The 20,511-nt window shown below is 37.6% G+C and overlaps 1 protein-coding gene across 1 annotated transcript in view; it reads left to right on the plus strand.

Moving 5' to 3' along the window:
* The window catches only part of MAN2A1 (mannosidase alpha class 2A member 1), a 107,153-nt gene that overhangs the window by 2,748 nt on the left and 83,894 nt on the right, over positions 1-20,511 (plus strand). Inside the window, exons 2-3 of the mRNA XM_036403557.1 lie at positions 8,675-8,935; positions 16,361-16,505. Of these exons, the coding sequence (XP_036259450.1) occupies positions 8,675-8,935; positions 16,361-16,505 (406 nt within the window). The remainder of the gene's footprint in view (positions 1-8,674; positions 8,936-16,360; positions 16,506-20,511) is intronic.

Raw genomic sequence — 20,511 nt, forward strand, 5'->3', positions numbered from 1 at the left:
GGGTACTTCTGGAAGCAGTCCCTTGTTTAGCTTATAAGCATTTGCTATCTAGGTATTCTGTTTGAATTCTACCAGAACAAGAGATGGGATTTTTCAGCTGGTAGCATCTGTTGAGCTGCATTCACCTAAAGTGTCATGGTAACTAGTGCCAGTAGTAAAATAAGTTATTAGAACTGCTGCTCCATTTTCATTACCACATTTTTTCCAAAGCAAGGTGCCTTCTCTTTTTGTGGTCTTAAGGTAGCTTGCATCAGACTCAGTCCTCTTTTAGGCTTCTCAGTGTAGGCCAATAGGGTCAAGACAGTGTCCTCACAGAACTTGCTCACTTGTTTGAGAGTTCAGGACACAAACAAAAATGTCTTGCAGAAATAATTTGTGGGCAAGAGCTTCCAAGATGGATAAATATCCATAGTCAGATGGCTTTATGTTCTCTTTGACCAAGTATTTAAAGGCTTTTCACTGTGGTACAAAACAGAACCCATGGTCAGGCTTGTGACACAGCAGTAACTTTGTGTCTTTTTTGGTGTTTGTGTTGCAAAAGCTGGCATCAGTAGTCAGTTTCACCCTGGATTCTTGTCACGCCTATCTATGCTAGGGTGTCATCAAGGCAACTGTAATAGAACTTTAGTTAAAGTGCTTTATATCCTTGTCATCGTTAGTGGTGTATTTAAATTATAATAGCAGAAGATCTCTATGTTGCCATAGAATGGAAGCTACTGTTAATTTGCGGGAAAATAACACCTATAATACATGTAGATCAAGGCTTACTGACCTCTCCTCTGTAACTCCTGCAGGTACCTTTCTGGACCCTGCCTGTTTGTCAGGTGTATATTTTTCTGGTGATGATCATATGACAATCTTTATCTGAGCCTGTTCATAGCCATGGGATGCTCCTGTCTCAGGACACATATCAGAATATGATGAGCCCTAGTGTCCTGTCTCAAGTCTAGGAACCATGTTACAACATTGGGCAGAGACTAGCTCAAGGTGCAGGGAGCGCCTTAGGTGCATTTTTAGGTTATTATTGTAGCAGTTGTCTGTACAGATTCTGGTGTAAAATTCTTCTAATTTAATATAATGGAGAAAGAGCTGAGTGTATTGTTTTTGTTATAATACAATATTATACATATAATGCAATACAATTATATTATATTATACAATACAATATATAGTATAATTATATAATATAATACAATACAATAAAGCAATAATACGATATTCTCTTGGAAATCTTGTGTGACTGCAGGCTTGAGGAAGTCTCAAAGTGGTGTTTAGACCTATGACATTGCCTGTGTCATGTGTCACAAGTGTCATGTATGAGGGATGTGTGGGCTAAACTGATAACTGCTAAGTGAAAGCTACATATAAATCAAGTCTGAGAAGACATCCATAAGCAGCTTACCTTATAGAACTTGTGTTATTGTGTACAGATGAATAACAAATACTGATAAACCCATATTAAACTGTTCTGGATTTTGGACACATATAGAAGAATAAAAATAGTGTAATGGCTTGTGGATTGTTTATTTTGATTCTAGATCAAAGTAAGGGTCTCACCTAAGCATGCATGGCACACACTCAAAGTCCAATTAAAAAAAGTGGAAGTTTTGTTTGTAATAGTGTCTTGCATCAGATATATATGCTCTTTATGTAGTCTTATGACGAAAGTTAATTTTTAGTGAATTTTGTAGCTAAGCAAGGGGAAAACAGCATCATGTTGAATTATCTGCTGTCACTACCTGACAGGTAATGCTTTGAACTTGAGTTTTCTCCTCTTGCCACTTTTTCACTTTACTTGGTTTAGCTTTTATGGGACAATATCTCTGCACTGTGTTAAATGTTTTTTCTGGAAATACATTTTTGAAAGTCAAGACTGCAATGATTCTGGAAGGTAAATGGACCAGCACCAAAGAATGCTTCATTTTGTCTTTACTATTTTCTTTGAACTTTATTAAAAGGCAAAGCAGAAACATTCAGGAACTACCAAGCTTACCATTTTCTTTTGACTAATCAACTGTTATTTGAATGAGATCTCCTTTCCACCTCTGCGTATTTTCCCCACCTCTCTCTTTGACCACCATTTTTTGTAGCATACTCTCATCTCATGTGTGTTAACTGCTTTTATGAACTCACCAATTGCCCTGCATCAAAGAGAGAGGTGATCAAGAGTGTAGTTGTTCACAGAGTGTATTTGTTTTTTTGGTTTTGGTTTTTTTTTTTTTTGCTTGCACATTTTGTGTAAAGTTCTGGCTAAGCAGCAGTCAAGCAGAAGCTATTAGTCTCTTTCAATTAGTCTTTAAATCTGGTGTGAAATGTTGAGAAAAATGTATTTTACAGAATACATAGTCTACAAAGCAGTAACTCAACTATAATTGAGCACATCCTTCTGCTACCTAGAGTTATTGCCTAACTTAATGGTATAAACTAAACAGAGAGAGGTTTTCTAGTTTGTTCTTACTTTAGCTTTTCTTTGTCTAACACATTAAGTTTTGACTTGTTTGAATGAAAATAACCATTATTAAAGTTCCTGCTCTTAATGGCAAATAAGTTGTGCTTCACTTTTGTACTGCTAGACGTTTAAATAAACATTCAGCATAATAGGGAGAAGAATCAACAGATTCTCATCAACAGATGAACACAAATTTATCAGTGACAGTAGTACCGAATATTTTTCAGTTTAATTGACTTTAAACTGAATATGTCTGGATTTCTTTTTCCTTGCCTTCAGGTCTCTGATGATGGTGTCAAAACTAGTCCTTAACAGCATGCCTTATATTTGTCTCTGTAAATGCTATGAAACATAAGTCTAGTGTAATAGTACGTTAAACATTCTTGTTATTGCTGCCTCTGGTGGTAAAGCAAAATGTGAAAGTCTATCAATTTCTTAAAATCTATTGTCAGGCTGTTGCATCTTTGAATCAGAACTTTATCATTCTCTGAAGGGAACAGACTTCTGTAGTTATTTAATTCAGAAGATTTCCAGTGCCTCTGTAAAGTGAGCTTTCTTAGAATAATACTTTAAGGGTAGGAAATTCCTAACAAGGTCTCTTATGTTCTTTCATTGTCACAAATCCACATAAGCCCTCTGCACGGATCAGCAAAGCCTTCAAACCTTGATTTGTCCTTTAACTAATACATCGTATGCTTGTTTTTTGTTCTGTATCCTGCTTTGCAAAGAAAATACACGCAGAAACAGTGTACTCAAATATCAAGCTTTGATCATACATTGGGTTACATTTTTAACTTTTATCTGCTTGTTTTTTCTGTGCAGGAGGTGAATGTTTAATTGTATATTTAGTATGTTCTGTTCACTATACAGTGCTCTGATAGCGAACAAAGAATGCCTCCTGGTGTTACCATCTTGATAAACTGGCATCTCATCAGAGTTTATATCAAGATTTTGGCAAAGATAGCTCATGATTTCTAGAGATGTACCTGGATGTAGTCACTGGCAAGACTGGTGAAGAAGACTGTTATGATGACTGCCATTCAGTGCAGCCAGAAAATGAGGCTTTGCTTCCTCACTGCTTACTGTAGTGAATGTGTATAGGCAATGACCTCAAATTACATGTCCTTTGGAGAGCTCTGTCCCTTGTGGTGCTCCACTTTCTTCACCACAGTTCTTTGGTACACCAGAGACTCTAATGCAGGACACTGGCAGCTCCTTTGCGGTCTCCTTTTTCTCCATGTGGGTGAGAAAGGGAATGGGTTCTGGCTTGTTTTGAACCCAGCACTCAGTGGTTGCTGGCTGAGTCTGGATGTAAATAACCAAATTCTGCTGACATAATATCAGAAGCCTCTAATCTGGATTTCTCCTTTGCCTGCCTGTTTCTATGAGATCTCACCTGTGGCCCTGTCATACTCCCTCTTCAGTTATTTGAGCGACATGTCTTTTTCCTGATGAAGTGATCACTAGTGGTCTGTTGGTCTGCATTTAGAGAAGGAGTCTGCATTCACTCAGGAAATGAAAATTCCAACTACCACCTTTTCTGCAATGTACGGTGTTTAGATAGGAGAAACTGAACACTCTCTACTTCCTCAGAATGAGACATGTTGGACTGTCATTGTGTTACTGGGCTTTCCTTCATGTGTTGGGTGTCAGTGTGCTCCTTTCTGGAGAGTTCTTGCTGCGAATCAGACTGGTGTCAGGAGCAAACAGAGAAGGACAAGCAGAGGGCAGTGGGAAAGCAGACTGCCCTGGAATATTTGGGGCATGAAAACTGCTGAAAAGTTCAGAGTGACTGAAGCATAAGGAGCTGTTTATGTAGCTGATTCATGTGGTGATAGTGGCAGGTTTCTCAGGGCAGCTAACAGGTGTGGACACAGGTGTTCCAAATGGGAGGAGGGTGTGTGGATCTGTGGTGCTTTCACATGAGAAAATTCTGTTGGTTAAGGCAACCTTGTGTAATCACAGGGGGGGCGAACAGGTGTGCTGCTCATGTGATGCCTTTCTCCTACCAAAGCAGCTGTACCTACTTTTGGTGGATTTATTGGCACTTTGCACTTCTTGTAGAAGTGCTTCCTATGCTGTGAAGTAACAGAAGGGTTGGCTTTATTGCTTTTTTAAAAAATCTTTATTTACACATTCAACAATGTAGATTAACAGAGCATCCTTTAGTGTTCACTTGTACTGGGATATACGTCATGTATCTCCAATTTTTGGTGCATTTAGGCATTTCTCAAAGTCTTGGATCAAGGTTCCTTCTTTTCTGAGAAGACTTGATGCTGTGAAGTCAGGGAGAGTTCTGCTGACATTTACGACTTGTGTACCTACTAAAGTTTTACTATTCAATATCTACAAAGCCATACAGAACCCAACATTTCAGACAGAATTGGTGCATCTCTGCTCAGATTAAAAAAAAGTTAACAAATCTACCTGCTAACCCTCTAATGTGTGGAAAAATTGAAATTTTAATTTAAAAGAATACTGTTGGAGTATGATTTTAGTAATGGTGAGGATCTCTGTTTTGTCTTTTAATTAGTGTCCCCTGTAACATGCTTATAATCTGTTTTTCTGGTAAGACAAGGTCTGTTACTAGCAATTAATAAGATAAAACAGCTTTAGAGTAAGTTCAGTTTGGTACTGTTTGGCCTTGATATTTGAAGTCTGCTGCCTTCCTTTAAAAATGTTGAAACTGAATTTATTTTCATCTGTTAAACTCATTGTTTTGAAGAGTTTGCCGTGTTTTTCACATTCAGCTCATATTTTAAAATAATTTTACTATTGAACAGGCACTATCTATTTAAAATTAATAAGAAATAGCGAATGTGCAATGAAAATAGACCTAGCTTTTGCATAATTTGGATCCATGTGAAATTTTCACCTTGAGAATGGATTCCTGGCATAAATTATTTTCATACTGAATGGAGGCTGGGATCTATTTCTAGTCTGAGATGCTATTGCATCTTAAAGTTAATTCTCATGGATCTGACATTTCACAACAAAAAGCAAAACCATTTGATGATCTCAAAAATTTGTTTTCCTGCAGTTTGAACTTGGGTATTGCATGAAGTTTTGGTTGCATGTTCTTAACTGTAGCTTTTTATTTCGTGTTTTGCATTCAAGCTGAGTTGGCACATGGCATGATTAAAAGCTTTAGAAGAGAGGCATGGTGTATCTCACAGTCTCCAGAAAAGAAAGCAGACTTTTCTATATTAATGTCCTCTGTTAGGTTTCATAATGGGACATCTTTGTAAGGATTTCTTTCTCCAAATAACAGAAGATCTATCTCCACAGTTAGAGTAACATACTTTACCAGACTTCTGAAAATAAGTGTCGTAGGTAGTCTGAAACCTTGCAGCTTAAAAATTATTGCTGGGTGTTTGTAGCAACATATGAAGTTGTTGATGTTTGAAGGTCATCTGGTAACAAATTGCTGTTTGTAGACAGAGAACTTGGTTTACAAAGCAAAATATTTTGTCACATAAAAACCAGTAAACTGGTAGAATTGTTATAGATTTTTCAAGGTTTAACGTATAAAAAGTTAAATGAAAGGTACGTCTTAAAGACATCAAATATGACATGACCTCCAAATTTGGAGGAAGTTTATATCTGTCTTCTGGAGACTGGCATTATATGCTGGTGGGAGGATCAATCAAACACTTATTTTATGAGGTTTTTATTTGTTTGTTTTCCACTGTGTCTGTTGTTTTCCTGGAGAGCATATAATTGGCTAGATGACATAAACCAGATGGGTGGTGTTTTATCCGACCAGTGAGTTCACAGGCTATTGCTAGGCAATGTGAAACTTTTTGTGGAAGAAGGTGTAAAATACTTCTACAGCATACATAGATGAGAATAAAAATTTTAAACAGTTGTCTGATTTTACAATTGTAGAGACGGTGTTGATAGTGATGGGATAGGTGTGAGCAGTACTTTACCTGCTTGCACACTTGATAACTCTGAACTGTAGATATATGCAGTGAAGCTGGGAATGATTTGTATGGGTGGCAGCTGTGCTGTAACTTCCTAGGAATCTAAAGATCAGAGCCTCTGTTGGGCAGCCTGTAAAGCCCCTATCAAGTATTGTTTTATATACGTTGTTTTTAGATTGAGTGGCATAATAGGCTATTAGGCTTTATGTAGAGAAGCCCTTCTTACTTTCAAAATATTACAGATATTGCAAGGGAAAACACTAATTTTACATAGAAATGTGTACACAGTATCTTTAACAGCATTTGGAATATTTTAGTCTGGTTGTTTCTTTTGTGCCACCAGGTGGCATGGGACTACAGTCTGTTTATTCTATTTTTTTTTTCTTTTCAGTATTCCATCATCTGCATATTGATTTCTTTTTGTTTTCACTTCATTGATTTTATAAGTTTCTAGAATTTATCTTTAAACTGTTGGGATTCTAGGATGTTGCTCCTACATCTCATTTAGCTTAATCTGGTTTTGTCGTCAAAATATATTTTTGTCTTTTTTGGAAACAGTAGCTGTCTGCCTGTGTTGCATTTTAAAACCTGTTACTGTTTCAGGATGTATCAATCTCAGAAACAGAGACAAGCAGTGGACCGGCACTTTACACAGCCCATAAAATGCAGAGAAAAACTAATAGCATTAAAGAAATACTAAAACTTATTGTCTGAAAATTATTAAGAACTTCCATAAAGGCAGAATTGTAGTTATGACAGTTTAGAATCCAAAAGCATGGTTGGTAACTCTTGCTGAGTGTTTGGTTTTCTTTTTTTATTTTTTAATTCCTGAGGACTTTGCAAAGCCAAGGGAATTTGAAAAAATGTATACATCAATTGAGAAAGGAGACATAATCCTTGCAAGCTACAGCTGCTGAAAAGAAAAAGGCAAATATTTCAATTATATTACTGTTGAAAGTGAAAAAAGTGTCATGTAAAGATGTTGTTTCTAATATTATATTACAATCCTAAGAAAATAAGGCAGTGGTGCTGGGAAAAAGTCATTAAAACCATAAGTCACAGAGTAACTGTCTACTGAATCAATAGTATTTGTCTTGAATGTAATGGTAAAATGTAGATACCTGAAACTGAAGCAGGTTTTGTTGTTATGATAGCTGCTTGCAAAAATATCTAATAATGTGTTGTATATTTTCAGATCTGAATTCAACTTTAATAATAGAGAGTGACTGTTTTTTTTTTTTGTTCTCTTGTCACTTCTTGTTACATTAAAGCCATTCTGAGGAAATAAATTACTGTTAATGATGATAGATATCTCTAAGGTCATATTAAATAATCTGACCTTTTTGATGCTGTAAAAGCTAGCACATTCATGTGTGATAAAAAGCATCCCTCAAATAATTTGGAAAGAGTGGCTAGTCCATGAGGGAGGGCAGTTTTAGGGTGTCTTGGTTGGCTGTGTTTCCTCCTGCATCCCAGCAATAGTGATTAGACAGCATTAATTTGCTTTGTGGGATCTGTCTCTTCCAAGTTGCACTGGAAGATGCATTGACTTCTTTCAATTCATGCTGGTGTTGTTCTGCAGCCTTCCTCTTGTGGAGCTCTCTAGAATATCTATAAAATCCTGTTGTTTGGCGATTGGAGATGACCTTCTGGCTGAAAATGCCCTTAGCTTGATATGTCTTTTACAGGATTTTCTTGATGATTGTAATGGTCCAAATATACCGACTATTCCTGTGATCAGGCTGTTAAGGGATCTCTTACATCCATGAAGTTCTTTTGTTAATTTCTCTCCAACTTCTGCTGAAAATCAGAAAAATGGTATTTATATTTTACTTGTATGGGAAAAAACCTAAAATGTTTACAATATCTTCTTAATCCCATCACGATGTGACTGATTTGTAAAAAAATTGCTTTCTGTTTGATGTTCTGATAAATGAAAAGATCAGATTTTTCAAAATGAAAGATGTGAAAAAAGTTGTATTGGATATAATTGCTGCTTGACAGCATGAGACTTTAAAGAGTATCTTTGTATCACTGATTAAACCTTGCGCAGGGAATTCAAGTTTGCAGAGGAAAAATGTATCTTTTGCTATTTTCTCTTGGGCTGAAAAGAGAAAGTTCCCTTTGTTGCATCAATTCCTTATAAGTTTGCCTTTATGTAAAATATAAAATAAAGATATATTTGAATTTTCTGTGTGATCACATACTATTGTGAATTGGTTGTTGTTGGGTTTTTTTGGGTTTGTCAAGAATTTTTCTGAGAAATAATTAAACTTTGCTTTTTATTTCTCTCCCCTAGGGCCAGCTTTCAATATTGCAAGAAAAAATAGATCATTTAGAACGCCTGTTGGCAGAAAATAATGAGATTATTTCAAACATACGCGATTCTGTGATCAATCTGAGTGAATCAGTAAAGGATGGACAAAAAAATCCAGAGGCTGTAAACGTCGGTCAAGGATCTGTTTCTGAGCTGTTCCCTTCTGCTTCAGCTTTGCTTGCAGTTGATTCTGAGGATTGTTTGTTTGCTTCAAAAAGTGGAACTCACAGTTCAGGTGTACAGGTAAGCAGTATGTCTTTCTGATTCTGCTGGAGTTTTAGTTGCCACTGTATGTTTAAATCTAAAAATGTCGAGTTGCTGCTAAAATCTTGGTACTAAGACATAATAGAATTGTTGAAGTGACTGCTGTATTTAACAGATGTTATGAAACTCTTCCTTTATATCTTTTTTAAAAGTTCTCTGGAAATTGAGTAATGATTATGAAGAGCCAACATTTGAGAAAGCTTAAAAGTTTTTTGTAAAAAATAAAACACCCCACTGTGATTATTGTCCCACCAATTCTTTGGAAACAATTTATTTGAGTATTTATTTGAGTTTCCTCAAACTCTTCTAAAATTGATGAAAAATAAACTGGAAATAGTGGATAGGTGTGGTTTAAGTAGATTTTACTTTTAGGGATGTATTTGTAGATGAAACTTGATGGGTAGGTAAAGAATGTGCAAGAATTAGTAATTTCAAAAAAATCAATATTTCATAAAGGGTCCTGTCTTCCCTTTTGAATGTCATTTCTGTATTTCAGCATTCCTGTGTGTCTTCAGTTTGTATAGGCACTTTGATCAGAAAGGAGGAACATATACCATGTTGACTGCTTGGCATAAACTGTGGAGGTTGAAGTTTTTAAAGTCAAACACTTCAAGTTGAATTTATTTTACTTTCTGGTGATGCTTTTGAGTTCATGGACTCTTATATATTCAGTTTTAATGGAGTGATTCAGGAGCACTGAGAATACTCTGTGAAGTTTGTGATCTGTACTGTTTTTGTGAGTCTTGTGGGAGTACTATAAATATTCATAGTGCTCTAAAGCAAAGATTAAATTTTGAAGTCCAGCTTTCTCATTTTAGAATTTGAAGTATTTCTCTTGCAGGAGAAAGACAGTGGACTTCAGACAAATAAATGCACATATTAGAACAATTTTAACCTCTGATGTATCATGCTTAATACTTTTAAACTCTTCAGGGATAGGCACTACCTTAATGTCTTTTATAGAGAAAGCAGGCTTTTTAAAGGCAGTATCTGAACACCTCTTTTTGTGTCTGATATGCATCAAGACTTCTGTGCAGGGAAGTGAAACATCTGGAGCTGTGGTTACAGGCTTTCAAGTTAGTGGTTTATTAACAGGTTATTCATTGTACAATCTATTACTATGTTAGGTGATGTACTTTGTTATGTGCATTAAAAATAAGTTCTAGTAAATGAATTTTGAGATAAAATGTGTTATCTTAAATTCTTGGGTATGTTAACCGGTTATGAATGGAAGGTAAAACATGTTTTCTAAAACTGCTTTTTGTTTTTTGCTTCACACATGGAGAATACAAGAATATACACCTGCTATCACCCAACTACCTAATACCTACCTAATGGAGATCTATTGTCGCTATACTGCTTTTGGATAGTTTTCTTTGTTTTTATGTATATTCGCATGTAGATAAGAAGAAAACACACTGTTCTCCTACTCACACTTTCCTTTCTTCCTTGTGCAGGGAGGAGGACTTTGATGTTCTCTGTGTCATTGCATTGCACCCTCTGCTCAGCAGGTTATTCACTGCCATCATTAAGTCACTTTAATTGTGCTTCTGTACACAGTTAGTTTCTCACCCTATGAGTCTGAACTGCATTTCAGTTATGGAATCTAGACTTGTGTTTGACTTTAAAAGACCTTGACTTTAGCAGAATTCCTCTAGCACCATGTTAACAAGCTGATCTAAATCACTGGTCTAAATAGTAAAACTAAAAACAGTTTTACTGTTTAATACTTTACCAAACCTGATGCATTCTGCATGCTCAGTTAATTTATTTGAGACATTTTCAATAATTATTTTGAGCACTTTTTGAAAGAAATATGTGTTAATTTCTGCTGTTTGTAGACATTAACTTAAACCCACAGATTTTTACATTACTTCTCCCATATTTGTCTCTCAGGTGGGTATATGAGAGACTAGAAAGTAGTAAGAGCTAATATAGGTGAGATTAAGTGTTTGGATTTAAAAAAAAACTTTACAGAATGAAGGCAAAATAATTTTCACTGAATAAATCATGGAAGTTGATTATAGTCTCCCATAATGGAGAAATCATTGTAAGAAGATATTCAAATATGGATTAAAAAAACTTGTGATGATACATTGAGAAATATTGCTAGATTTGTCACTCAAAGATATGTGATTTCATAAAACAGAAAAACCAAGTTTCTAACAAAATGAGACCAAAGGATGAAGGATGTTTTTTTCATGGAGGAATTGTAAATCAAGAATTGTTTACTTCTACTTGTGCTGTTTGTAAGTTGTTAGAAACCTGTAACAGAACTGGAAACTGAAAATAGAGGTGACTTGAGAATGCTATAATTTAAATCAGGTAAAAGACTAATGTGTACTTTTTCCCCCAAAAGATAAATAATAGAGACAGATAATAAACTAACAAAAATGAAGATGACTAGATTCAATATGGATATGACCTGATGCTTTTTCAGTCTAGTAGTTCAAGAAGTATCTGGCATTTGTGCTCAGAGAAGATGGAATTCTCAATAGACATCATGCTGAGCTTGAAGGTCTTTTAAATAATACAGTGAGGTGTCTCCTCCTCTTGTCCATTTCAACTACTGAAGCATCTAACATCAGGCTTAATAATGTTACTCTTTTTGAAAATGAGACATGAATCACTCTTTGAAAAGGTGGTTTGAAGAGGCACGATATATGCTTTTATTTCTTCTGAGAAGTAGTTTAGTATTCACTGTTAAGATGTTATGATGTTTTCATGAGGTTTATATAATTTCAGCAGTTTGAGTCCTTCAGTATAGAGAAAGAATAAGCCCATGCAGAAAAAAGACAATGAATGACCTTCCCAATGGTTTAATAAAAAGCTTGTAGAAGCTTGGCTATCTTCTGAAGCAGCTACAATGAAGACAGGCAGCATCCTTTTTGAATTTCTATCTGTCTACTGTTTATAAAAAGTCCTTTATTGCTATATCAGTATTTTATACTTAGATGTGAATCTAAAATATCTCTGTGAAATACTTTCTTTAACCTCTTTTGCCTTTTGCTGACTGGCTTGGAATTTATTCTTCACTTGCAATCATGTAACTTGTTTGAGTGATGATGCAATTTATAATTAATCCTTTGCACAATTCCTACTGAGGATGGTGTTGTACGAAAGAGAAAAAAGATTTAACTTCTGTCTTTTAGATTTCTTTTCGTAATTGTAGGGATTCCAGCCTGATCTGGCTTTAGTTGATTTCAGTGGAAGTTTTTGATGGTTTTTCTTGTCTTTTTTTTAACTGCTTTTAATTAACCTCTGAATCTGAATGGTTGAGGTTGCCAGGGAACTCTGGGTGTCATCTGGTCCAACCACCTGCTCAAGCAGGGCTACCAAGAGTCAGGTGTCATGGATCATGTCCAGGTGACTTTTCAGTATCTCCAAGGATATGGTGAGTGCACAGCCTGACTGGGCAACCTTTGCCAGTGCTTGGTCACCCTCACAGGCAAAAAGCTTTTCCTGATATTCAGGAGGAACTTTCAGTGCGTGCCCATCACCTCTGATCCTGTCTCTGGGCACCACTGGAAAGAGACTGGCTCTACCTTCTCTGCGCTCTCTGCCTTTGGTTTCCTGGGTGGTCCATCTTGCCATTCTTGAAGACAGGAGTGACCTGTCTTTCCTCCAGTTTTTGGGCACTTCTCATCACCATGATCCTTCAAAGCCTTTTAAGTGTGGCCTTGCAGACAAAAAGCCAGCACTCATGGGTGCATCCCACCAGGGACCATGGACTTAGATATGTCTGACTGGTTTAGGTATTCCCTGAGCTGGCCCTGTTTCCAGAAGAAACAATCACTTCCCTGATTGTGCTGGCCACATTGTCTCTGATACAGGCCAGGATACCTTCAGAGAGGCACTCCAGCATGCTGATTTGCCAGGAAGGATTTTGGGGATTTCTGTGTGATTCTGTCTTGTAGGTACTTCCTTGCTTGTCTACAGATGTTGGAGGTGATCCAGGTTTATTGATTTCTTATACTTTTTTGAAAATCCTTCCATGTGACATCATTCCTGACAGCTACTCCCTGACAGGGCTGCTGTTGATTCTCTCAGTCCCCTTTTATTCTTAGCCAGAAGCTCCTTAATAGTTCAGCTGTCTTCCTGGCAAAGGTACCTCTGCTGCCCTTAGCTGGATCTCTTCTCTCCCAAGCAGACACAGATCTGAAAACAGGGTCAGAGGACCCCAACACCAACTCTGAGGCCAATTATTTATCTATACTAGCAGTGTCCTCCTCTCACAGTCTTATCCCCCTCACTGGCAGATAGAAGAGGACACCACCTGTGACCTTGATTACCTGTAGAATTCTGCAGTCAGTTTTGATGCAGTCTGTGCTGCCTCTGGCAGTATCACTGATCCCCACATGGAAGTATAACAAGGGATAGTAGCCATTGAGTTGGACAAGCTTCAGCAGTTCCTCTACAATACCCAGGATTTACGGCTTTGCAAGGCAGCAAACATCTCTAGATGATAAGTCAGGGACTCCAAGTCTTATTTCCTGAATCACAGTTTCTGTCTCTTGAGCTCATAGTCATATCAGCTTGGTTTGAAATTGCTGTAAAGTGGTAGATGTCAGGGAAAAAAATGATGAATGTTAAGACTGTAAAAATTAGTATCTTGAAGAGAGCAGAAAGTTGCTTGTTGAATTTAGACTACATCCATAAGAAAAACTTGTCGGAATGTGTGGAATTCAATGAATTACTACTTTTTAAATCAAATAATATTTTCATGGTTGGAATGTCCAAAAAGTTTATCAGTATTAAGGCCATTCATTGTTAACTGGCAAATTTACAAAGTATGCACTTAAATTTTCTTCAGAACATTGTATTGCAGAGAAAAGATATAGTTCTTCAAACTCAGGTTTTAGATAATACTATATTTAGAAAATATGAAATAATAAAATATTATCTATATTATATATTATATAAAATATGTATTATTTATTATTTATCTAATATATAAATTAGCCTAATAGGTATTTACAATATATGCTATTAGGCTGGCCAACTTCAGCATAAACCTTATTTGGGCCCTTCATGCTGACTGTACAGAATGAACAGATGTTCAAGTATTGCACAAAACCTGTGTTTTCCACTAATCAATATTGTCCAAAGATTGAAGCAATCCTGGGGAACCAGTGATGTGATAAGATCATCTCACACAGGCCAGAGATGCCTGGTGTACATGGAATCCCTCACAGGTTTTAGGTATCTAGTGCACATTGCAGGCCCAGCTGAGGCTCTGCTAGATGTAGGATTACTGAGTTGCTTTCCCTTCTTACATTACTTAGTTTCCTTTATGCCTTAAGCTGAAGGCCTGTGGTTGGATTGACCTTTTCTGGCTGTCAGATTCCAACCCATCCAAGGTCAACCCACTGCTCTATCTTTAAGCAGAGAATCTTTGTCTTGAGGATTAAGAGATAGGGAGTGGTATGGCTAAAACTTGGACTAAACATTGCCAGAGTGAAATAACTGTGGGGATTCTTTTGTTGTTCTTATGAGGTGAAAGGGCAAGGAGTGGAGATTTACCTTGTGTGTGGGTGTTGTAAAAAATTCCCTTTCTCAGGATTTTTATGTCACTTTGATTTTAGTATGGGAAATATTGGGGATTTTTTGTTAATGTTAATGAAGTTTATGTGATGAATATGTGATGAATATATATTTTATTGACTGTTCCTAAGTAAGTGTTTCACAGAAGTGAGAGTGGAATGCTCTGGGTGCAGATGTCCAGGTGTTGGCAGTGAGGGTCTCCAGTAAATGTGAGGAGAGGGCAGACCTGCCCTGTGCCAGACACAGCTCCAGACCCACCACAGGGTACAGCCTCCATCAGCAAGGTGTGTCAGTACCTCTGGCAGAACGGGTTTTAAGAAAGGATAAAATGCTGCCTGACAGTCTAAAGGCTAAAAACAGGGGAGGAACAATCCTATGAACATCCTGGTCCTTGATGAAGGAAGCAGAGAAGGCATTCTAGTCACTGGAGCAGGTTGGGAAGACCACAGTGGAGAAAAAGTTTCCCTGAAACTTGTGTGGGATCTCTCCATAGTAGGTGGATATTTTCAGGAGGAACTGGAGCCTGTGGGGGATCCATACTGGAAGAGTTCCTGATATGCCATGGCTTGTGGCTCTCATGCTGGAGCAGGCAAAACATGTGAGAAGGAGAGAATGACAGAGAGGAAACATCATTGACTTATCTCTCACTATCCAACTCTATTTTAATTGGCAACAGATTAATTTAATATTCTTAAAGTCAGGTCTGTTTTTCCTGTAATGAAAATTGGTAAGTGACCTCTCTGTTTTTATCTTCACCCATAATAATTTATATTTCTCCTCATGTTCTGTTGATGAGGAAAAATGAGAGATGGGTGGAGGCCAAAGTCAACTTTTGCAAGGCCTTAATTTCTTTAGTTGGATATTTGTTTCAGATGTCGGTAGTTTTTTTAAGTTTTCCTAGCAGGACAGAAAGCACCTTACCACTGGGAAGGTTTAACTCTTGTGGAGTTGAAGTAGTGAATGACTGCTATAGAGTCCTTTTTTTGTGTAGATGTATTGGTTTTCGTAGAAAGTTTGTCAGGTGTACAATTGTATTCTAACATAGGTTTGGAACTGATTAAAGTTTAATTATTAAACTAGAATGTCAGGAATTGATTGTCTGATGTCAATTCATGTTTGTACGTTGTTTTCTTTCTTAAAAGCAAACCAGAGCCTTACAAAAAAAATTTTCATGAATCTTATATTAGTAGACTCTCTTTGAAGCTATATGGTGTTCCCTAAGTTTCATAGGAACTTGTTACAATAATTGTAGAGTTGCTTTATTTGTCTGTAACCTTTTTATTTGCATTGACAAGTGAAATATGTCCTTCCTTGTACAATTAGTGTACTGGGGAACAGGAAATTTATAAGAAGCTTTGTTATAGCAGTTGGCTGTAGTTATCAACATTTTTGCTGATAGCCTCTTTCAGTTCCTTTTTGTGATTTTGATGTTTGCCTCTATCTCTCTCTTAGTCATGTCATTACTTCTTTCTCAGTTTATTTCCTTCATTTCCTGCATTCCCCTGTCTAGTGTACTGTGTTATTCTGTATAATCCTCTTCATACCCTCCTGCCCAATACCATTGTGAGCTGCCATAATTTTTATGACTTAAGGCTCTTAATCCTACTGTTTATCTAATCAATGTCAGTTTTCTCAGGACAGAGCCTGCCAAATGCTCCTCTTCCTGGCAGCTGTGTCTTGGGTGTCCTAGTGTGATTTGAAACTTGCTCTCATTTGTCAGTTTTCTATTCATTTGGCACATCATCCCTCCCTCTGCAATGAACAAGCTGATCCATTTTAGGTGAAAACAACTTTACTTTTTAATAGCAGAACTGTTTCTGTGAATTCATGTTTTATATTCCTTTATTTTTTCTGTTTTAGATGCTGGATGTCTATGACATTCTTCCTTTTGATAATCCAGATGGTGGCGTTTGGAAACAAGGATTTGATATCACATACAACGAAAATGAATGGGATAGTGAACCACTTCAAGTTTTTGTTGTGCCTCACTCACATAATGATCCAGGTAATATATTAACTGAATTGATTTGAGGATCTAGAGACTTTTGAATTAGGAAGTGCATTGCCATTTCTGGTAAGATTTGGATTTTTTTGAAACATACCAGTTAATATGTTAGATTTAAGTCTAGCAAGGCAGTGAAACATGTTTGATTTAAGTATCATTGACTTCCAATGACAACTGTTATGATACAAGTTGTATGTCTACTGAATTTATTAACTGGAGCAGAACTTCAGTGTTGAAATTGAAAAGTGATGAAATTCTGGTCACACATTCAGTTTATACATTGCTGCATTAAATACCATCAGTTCTTATTTTGATTTGTTGGACTGTCATAGATATTTAATCCTCAGCCTGTGCTAAAGAAATGTGCCCCTAGAAGATGTGACAATGGCAAATCAGAAGGTTTTGACACTTTCTTCACATTTTTTGTGCACACCCCCAACCTATAGTGGGATAATGAAAAGTCTAGATTTAAACAGAAGTTTAAGTATACCTACATAATTTCATTTCCACCCAAGTGGGTTTAGAGTGTAATAAACAAAATGGAGAAGTGTTCCTTTATTTTGGAATGACTTCTTGATAAAATTTACCAAGAAGTGAATTATATTGCTACACTGTGGTCCTGGTACATGTACACTGACCATGAGAATGTGCTCTCTCGTGAATATTACCTAGGAGGTGGACAAATCCTGTAGATTAGGGGAATTCAAAGGTGTACTGGGACATTCCTCATTTACGAGATTGGGTGTTGTGTACTGTAGATAAGTTTCTGGGTCTTTGGGTAACACTTGCAGCTTGGCTGTGGGTAGGAGCATTTGGGCTATATGGTACTTGAAACAAGAATGTGTCTGGTGAGTGTACTGGCCAAATATCATCTGTTTAGGAGATAATGTCTGGGTTTTTGATGGAGTGGCATGACATATGATGTGGATTATCCTACATTTCATGGACTGTCTGATGGGGCAGAGTGTGATGCATTACTATACATACCCTGAAAGCATGAAGAAAACATGCTGGGGGGGGGGGAAGGAAAGGCAAAGCTAGGCATTCCTGTAGTTGAATTTTGTAACGATGTCTTTTCAGGCCATAAATCTTGGAGAGAGGCTGAGTAGGAATTTATGATAGAATTTGTTTTATTTTTAGGGTTGTGTTTTGTTCTAGGGGGGTTGGCAGTTGCATCTAACCCTTCCCCTTACTAGGGGTGTTGGGGCTTACTAGGGGTGTAGCAGTGGTTGACTAGTAAGTTTAGGGGTCTCCTTTGTGTCTTTTTTGCTTGTTATGGTTTATTTAGGGGGGATGTTGGTAGTGTTTGTTTATTCAGTGTCATTGGTGGCGGATCACTATCCGGAAGCTTGGGCTAATTGGGGTGTTGTTGGTTATGGTCTTGGGATAGGGTTGGTTGTGGTGGTGGGGCTTGTTATACGGGGTGTGTTGGGGTTATTAGCGGATGAGGGGATGGTGAATAGGGGGGCTCTGTTGTTGGTCCGATCAGATTTTAGTGGGGTGGCTATGTTGTATTCAGAGGGAGTGGGGTTGCTTTTGATTGGGGGGTGAGGATTGTTGTTGACTCTGTTTGTGGTGTTGGAGCTTGTGTGAGGGTTGTCTTGGGGGGCGATTCGGGCTCTTTAGTGGAAGGGTCAGGAAGTATTTTAGTTAAAAATGACAGCTTTGGGAGTTGGAGATGAGGGTTTGAATCCTTTCTTCCTGAGATAGGATGGTAGGGTAACTCTAAGAAGGGGTTTAGTCTTCAGTCTTTGGCTTACAAGACCAATGGTTTTATAAACTATTAGAGTTAATTAGAGTTTGAGTAGTTTATTCTCTAGGGTGGCTGCAAGGGGGAAGAAAACTAGGATGATTGTTAAGTGGATGAATGAGCCTAGTTGGCCAGTGATGATGAATGGATGTTCTACTGGTTGGCTGCCTACTCAGGTTAGAATGAGGACGTTAGCAACTAGGGTTCAGAAGAGGATTTGTGATAGAGGGCGGAAGTTATGAATCTCAGTTTTGATGTATGTAGCAATGGAGTGAGGAATAGGACGAGGATTGAGGCAGCTAGAGCTAGTACACCTCCTAGTTTGTTTGGAATGGATCAGAGGATTGCGTAGGCAGATAGGAAGTATCATTCAGGTTTGGTGGGTGGGGGAATGACTAGTGGGTTAGCTGGTAAAGTTTTCTGGATCACCTAAGAGGTTGGGGGAGAACAAACATTATGTCCTAATCAGCTGGGAGCACTGGTTGTTGTCATAGTAAGCCACAATTAAAGTAATATTAAATTTTACTACTGTATATCTCTCTAAAATTTAATTTGTTGTATGAAGTACTGTGGATCTGAGTGAAGGTATAAACATAAATGGCTTTTATTTGCACGTATATAACATTTTCAAAGAAAATGAATGCTGGAATGTGTAATTACTATATTACTGTCTAGCTATGACAGGTAAATTAATGCAATATGGATATGGTAAAAATATTCAGAGCAAATAATCACAGTATAGACCTAGATTTGCCTATTTATTGAGCTATCTTTGAACCCATGTCTGTCTGTTTCTTCTGTGGTTGTAGTTCTCCTAAAGACTTCCCTTGAAAGAAGCAGCTCTGGCACATAATGAATCAAAGCAATCCTAAGGCAATATACAGAACTTCTCATTCTCTTGGGTCTACTAGAATGGGGTGTGGAGTTTATCTGTCTCCCTTTTTTCTGCTGAAGCTGTTGGGATCACATCCTAACTGGTACAGGACTGTTGGCAGTCCGCTAGAGGCCAGTGGCCTGGTGTCACATCTGCCCTCCTGGAATGTCTTTACTTGAACTGAGCAAACACCCTGGGCACAGTGTAGGCTGAGGTAACTTCTCAGGCACATGAGGTTTAGGAGCTGCAGGGAAATATCCTGAGGTAAGCTGTGAAGAGATTTGCTGATAACTTCACCTGTTTCTGTTCAAGTCATGAGGTACTTTTTCTGCAGGTTCTAGTGATTTCAAGGTATGTAAAGATATTTACTAAGAAATGGGGTCAGTAAAGGTATATTAGCTGCAGAAGCTTCAAATTCTCATTAGATTTTATGTTTTCTCATCTGAAGCTACTTCCTCTTTAACTTTTCACATAACCATTTATGCTAGCGAGAATGTGTAGCTCAAAGGCAAAGAAAAGGCCTTGAAACAACTTTGTCTAGGGAGTGGCATCCCTGCCCATCATGTGGGGCTAGAAATTGCATAGTCCTTTGCAATCCAAGTCATTCTGTGAATCTGTGAAACACAATCAGTAGGGAAGATGGTGGGTTTAAGTTCTACCTTCTTTTTTGGAGGATGACTGAATGTGCCAGTGCTCTGAAACACTTTGTGATGCTAAATCTGGGTTAAATGCTTCTGTGTGAATTTAACCATGACCTGCAAACTTGGGATCTTCATGCTTCTCTCTGCAGTAGCTAAAGTGTTTCCCTTTTGGGAAATGGGTTGAGAGTGGGTCTCCTTCAGACTTGTGATCAGTAGTACCACAATTACTTTAGTTGCTGGCAGTTGATAAAGATTTGAGCACCTCAGTAGCATGTCTTAATCTTAAATCATGGAGAGAAGTTTCCTTGTTGTGTGAGATTATAGCTATCACAGATAGGTGGCAATTCTGTCATGTGCAGATTAAGGAGTGAGCACATAACCTACTATGCTCACAGAGCCCTTGTGTTGGCTCTCACCTGCTTCAGCTGTGGTGTTTTGTGGCTGCCTGAGGTGGAGGAGGCAGCAGAAATGCAAAGGGGAGAGCTCAGATCAGGGCTGGCAAGATTGTCAGCCAGCACAGATGGACTTGAAAGACGAGTTTTGGATATGACTGGAGGGAGGGAAAGTCACCTCTAGCATCTATTGATCTGAAATTATTTTGGTAATGGCTCCTCATTAAATTAGTTAAAAATTGAGACATGAGCTTCCTAAAATATGTGTGTACCAGTATCTCACTGCTGAATGTGGTGGTTACAGACCTAGTATAAGCCGCACTTAAGTGGAATTGAAAGTGACTGAAGT

This window comes from Molothrus ater (genome assembly GCF_012460135.2).
Source record: "Molothrus ater isolate BHLD 08-10-18 breed brown headed cowbird chromosome Z unlocalized genomic scaffold, BPBGC_Mater_1.1 matZ_random_MA35, whole genome shotgun sequence".
NCBI lineage: Eukaryota > Metazoa > Chordata > Aves > Passeriformes > Icteridae > Molothrus > Molothrus ater.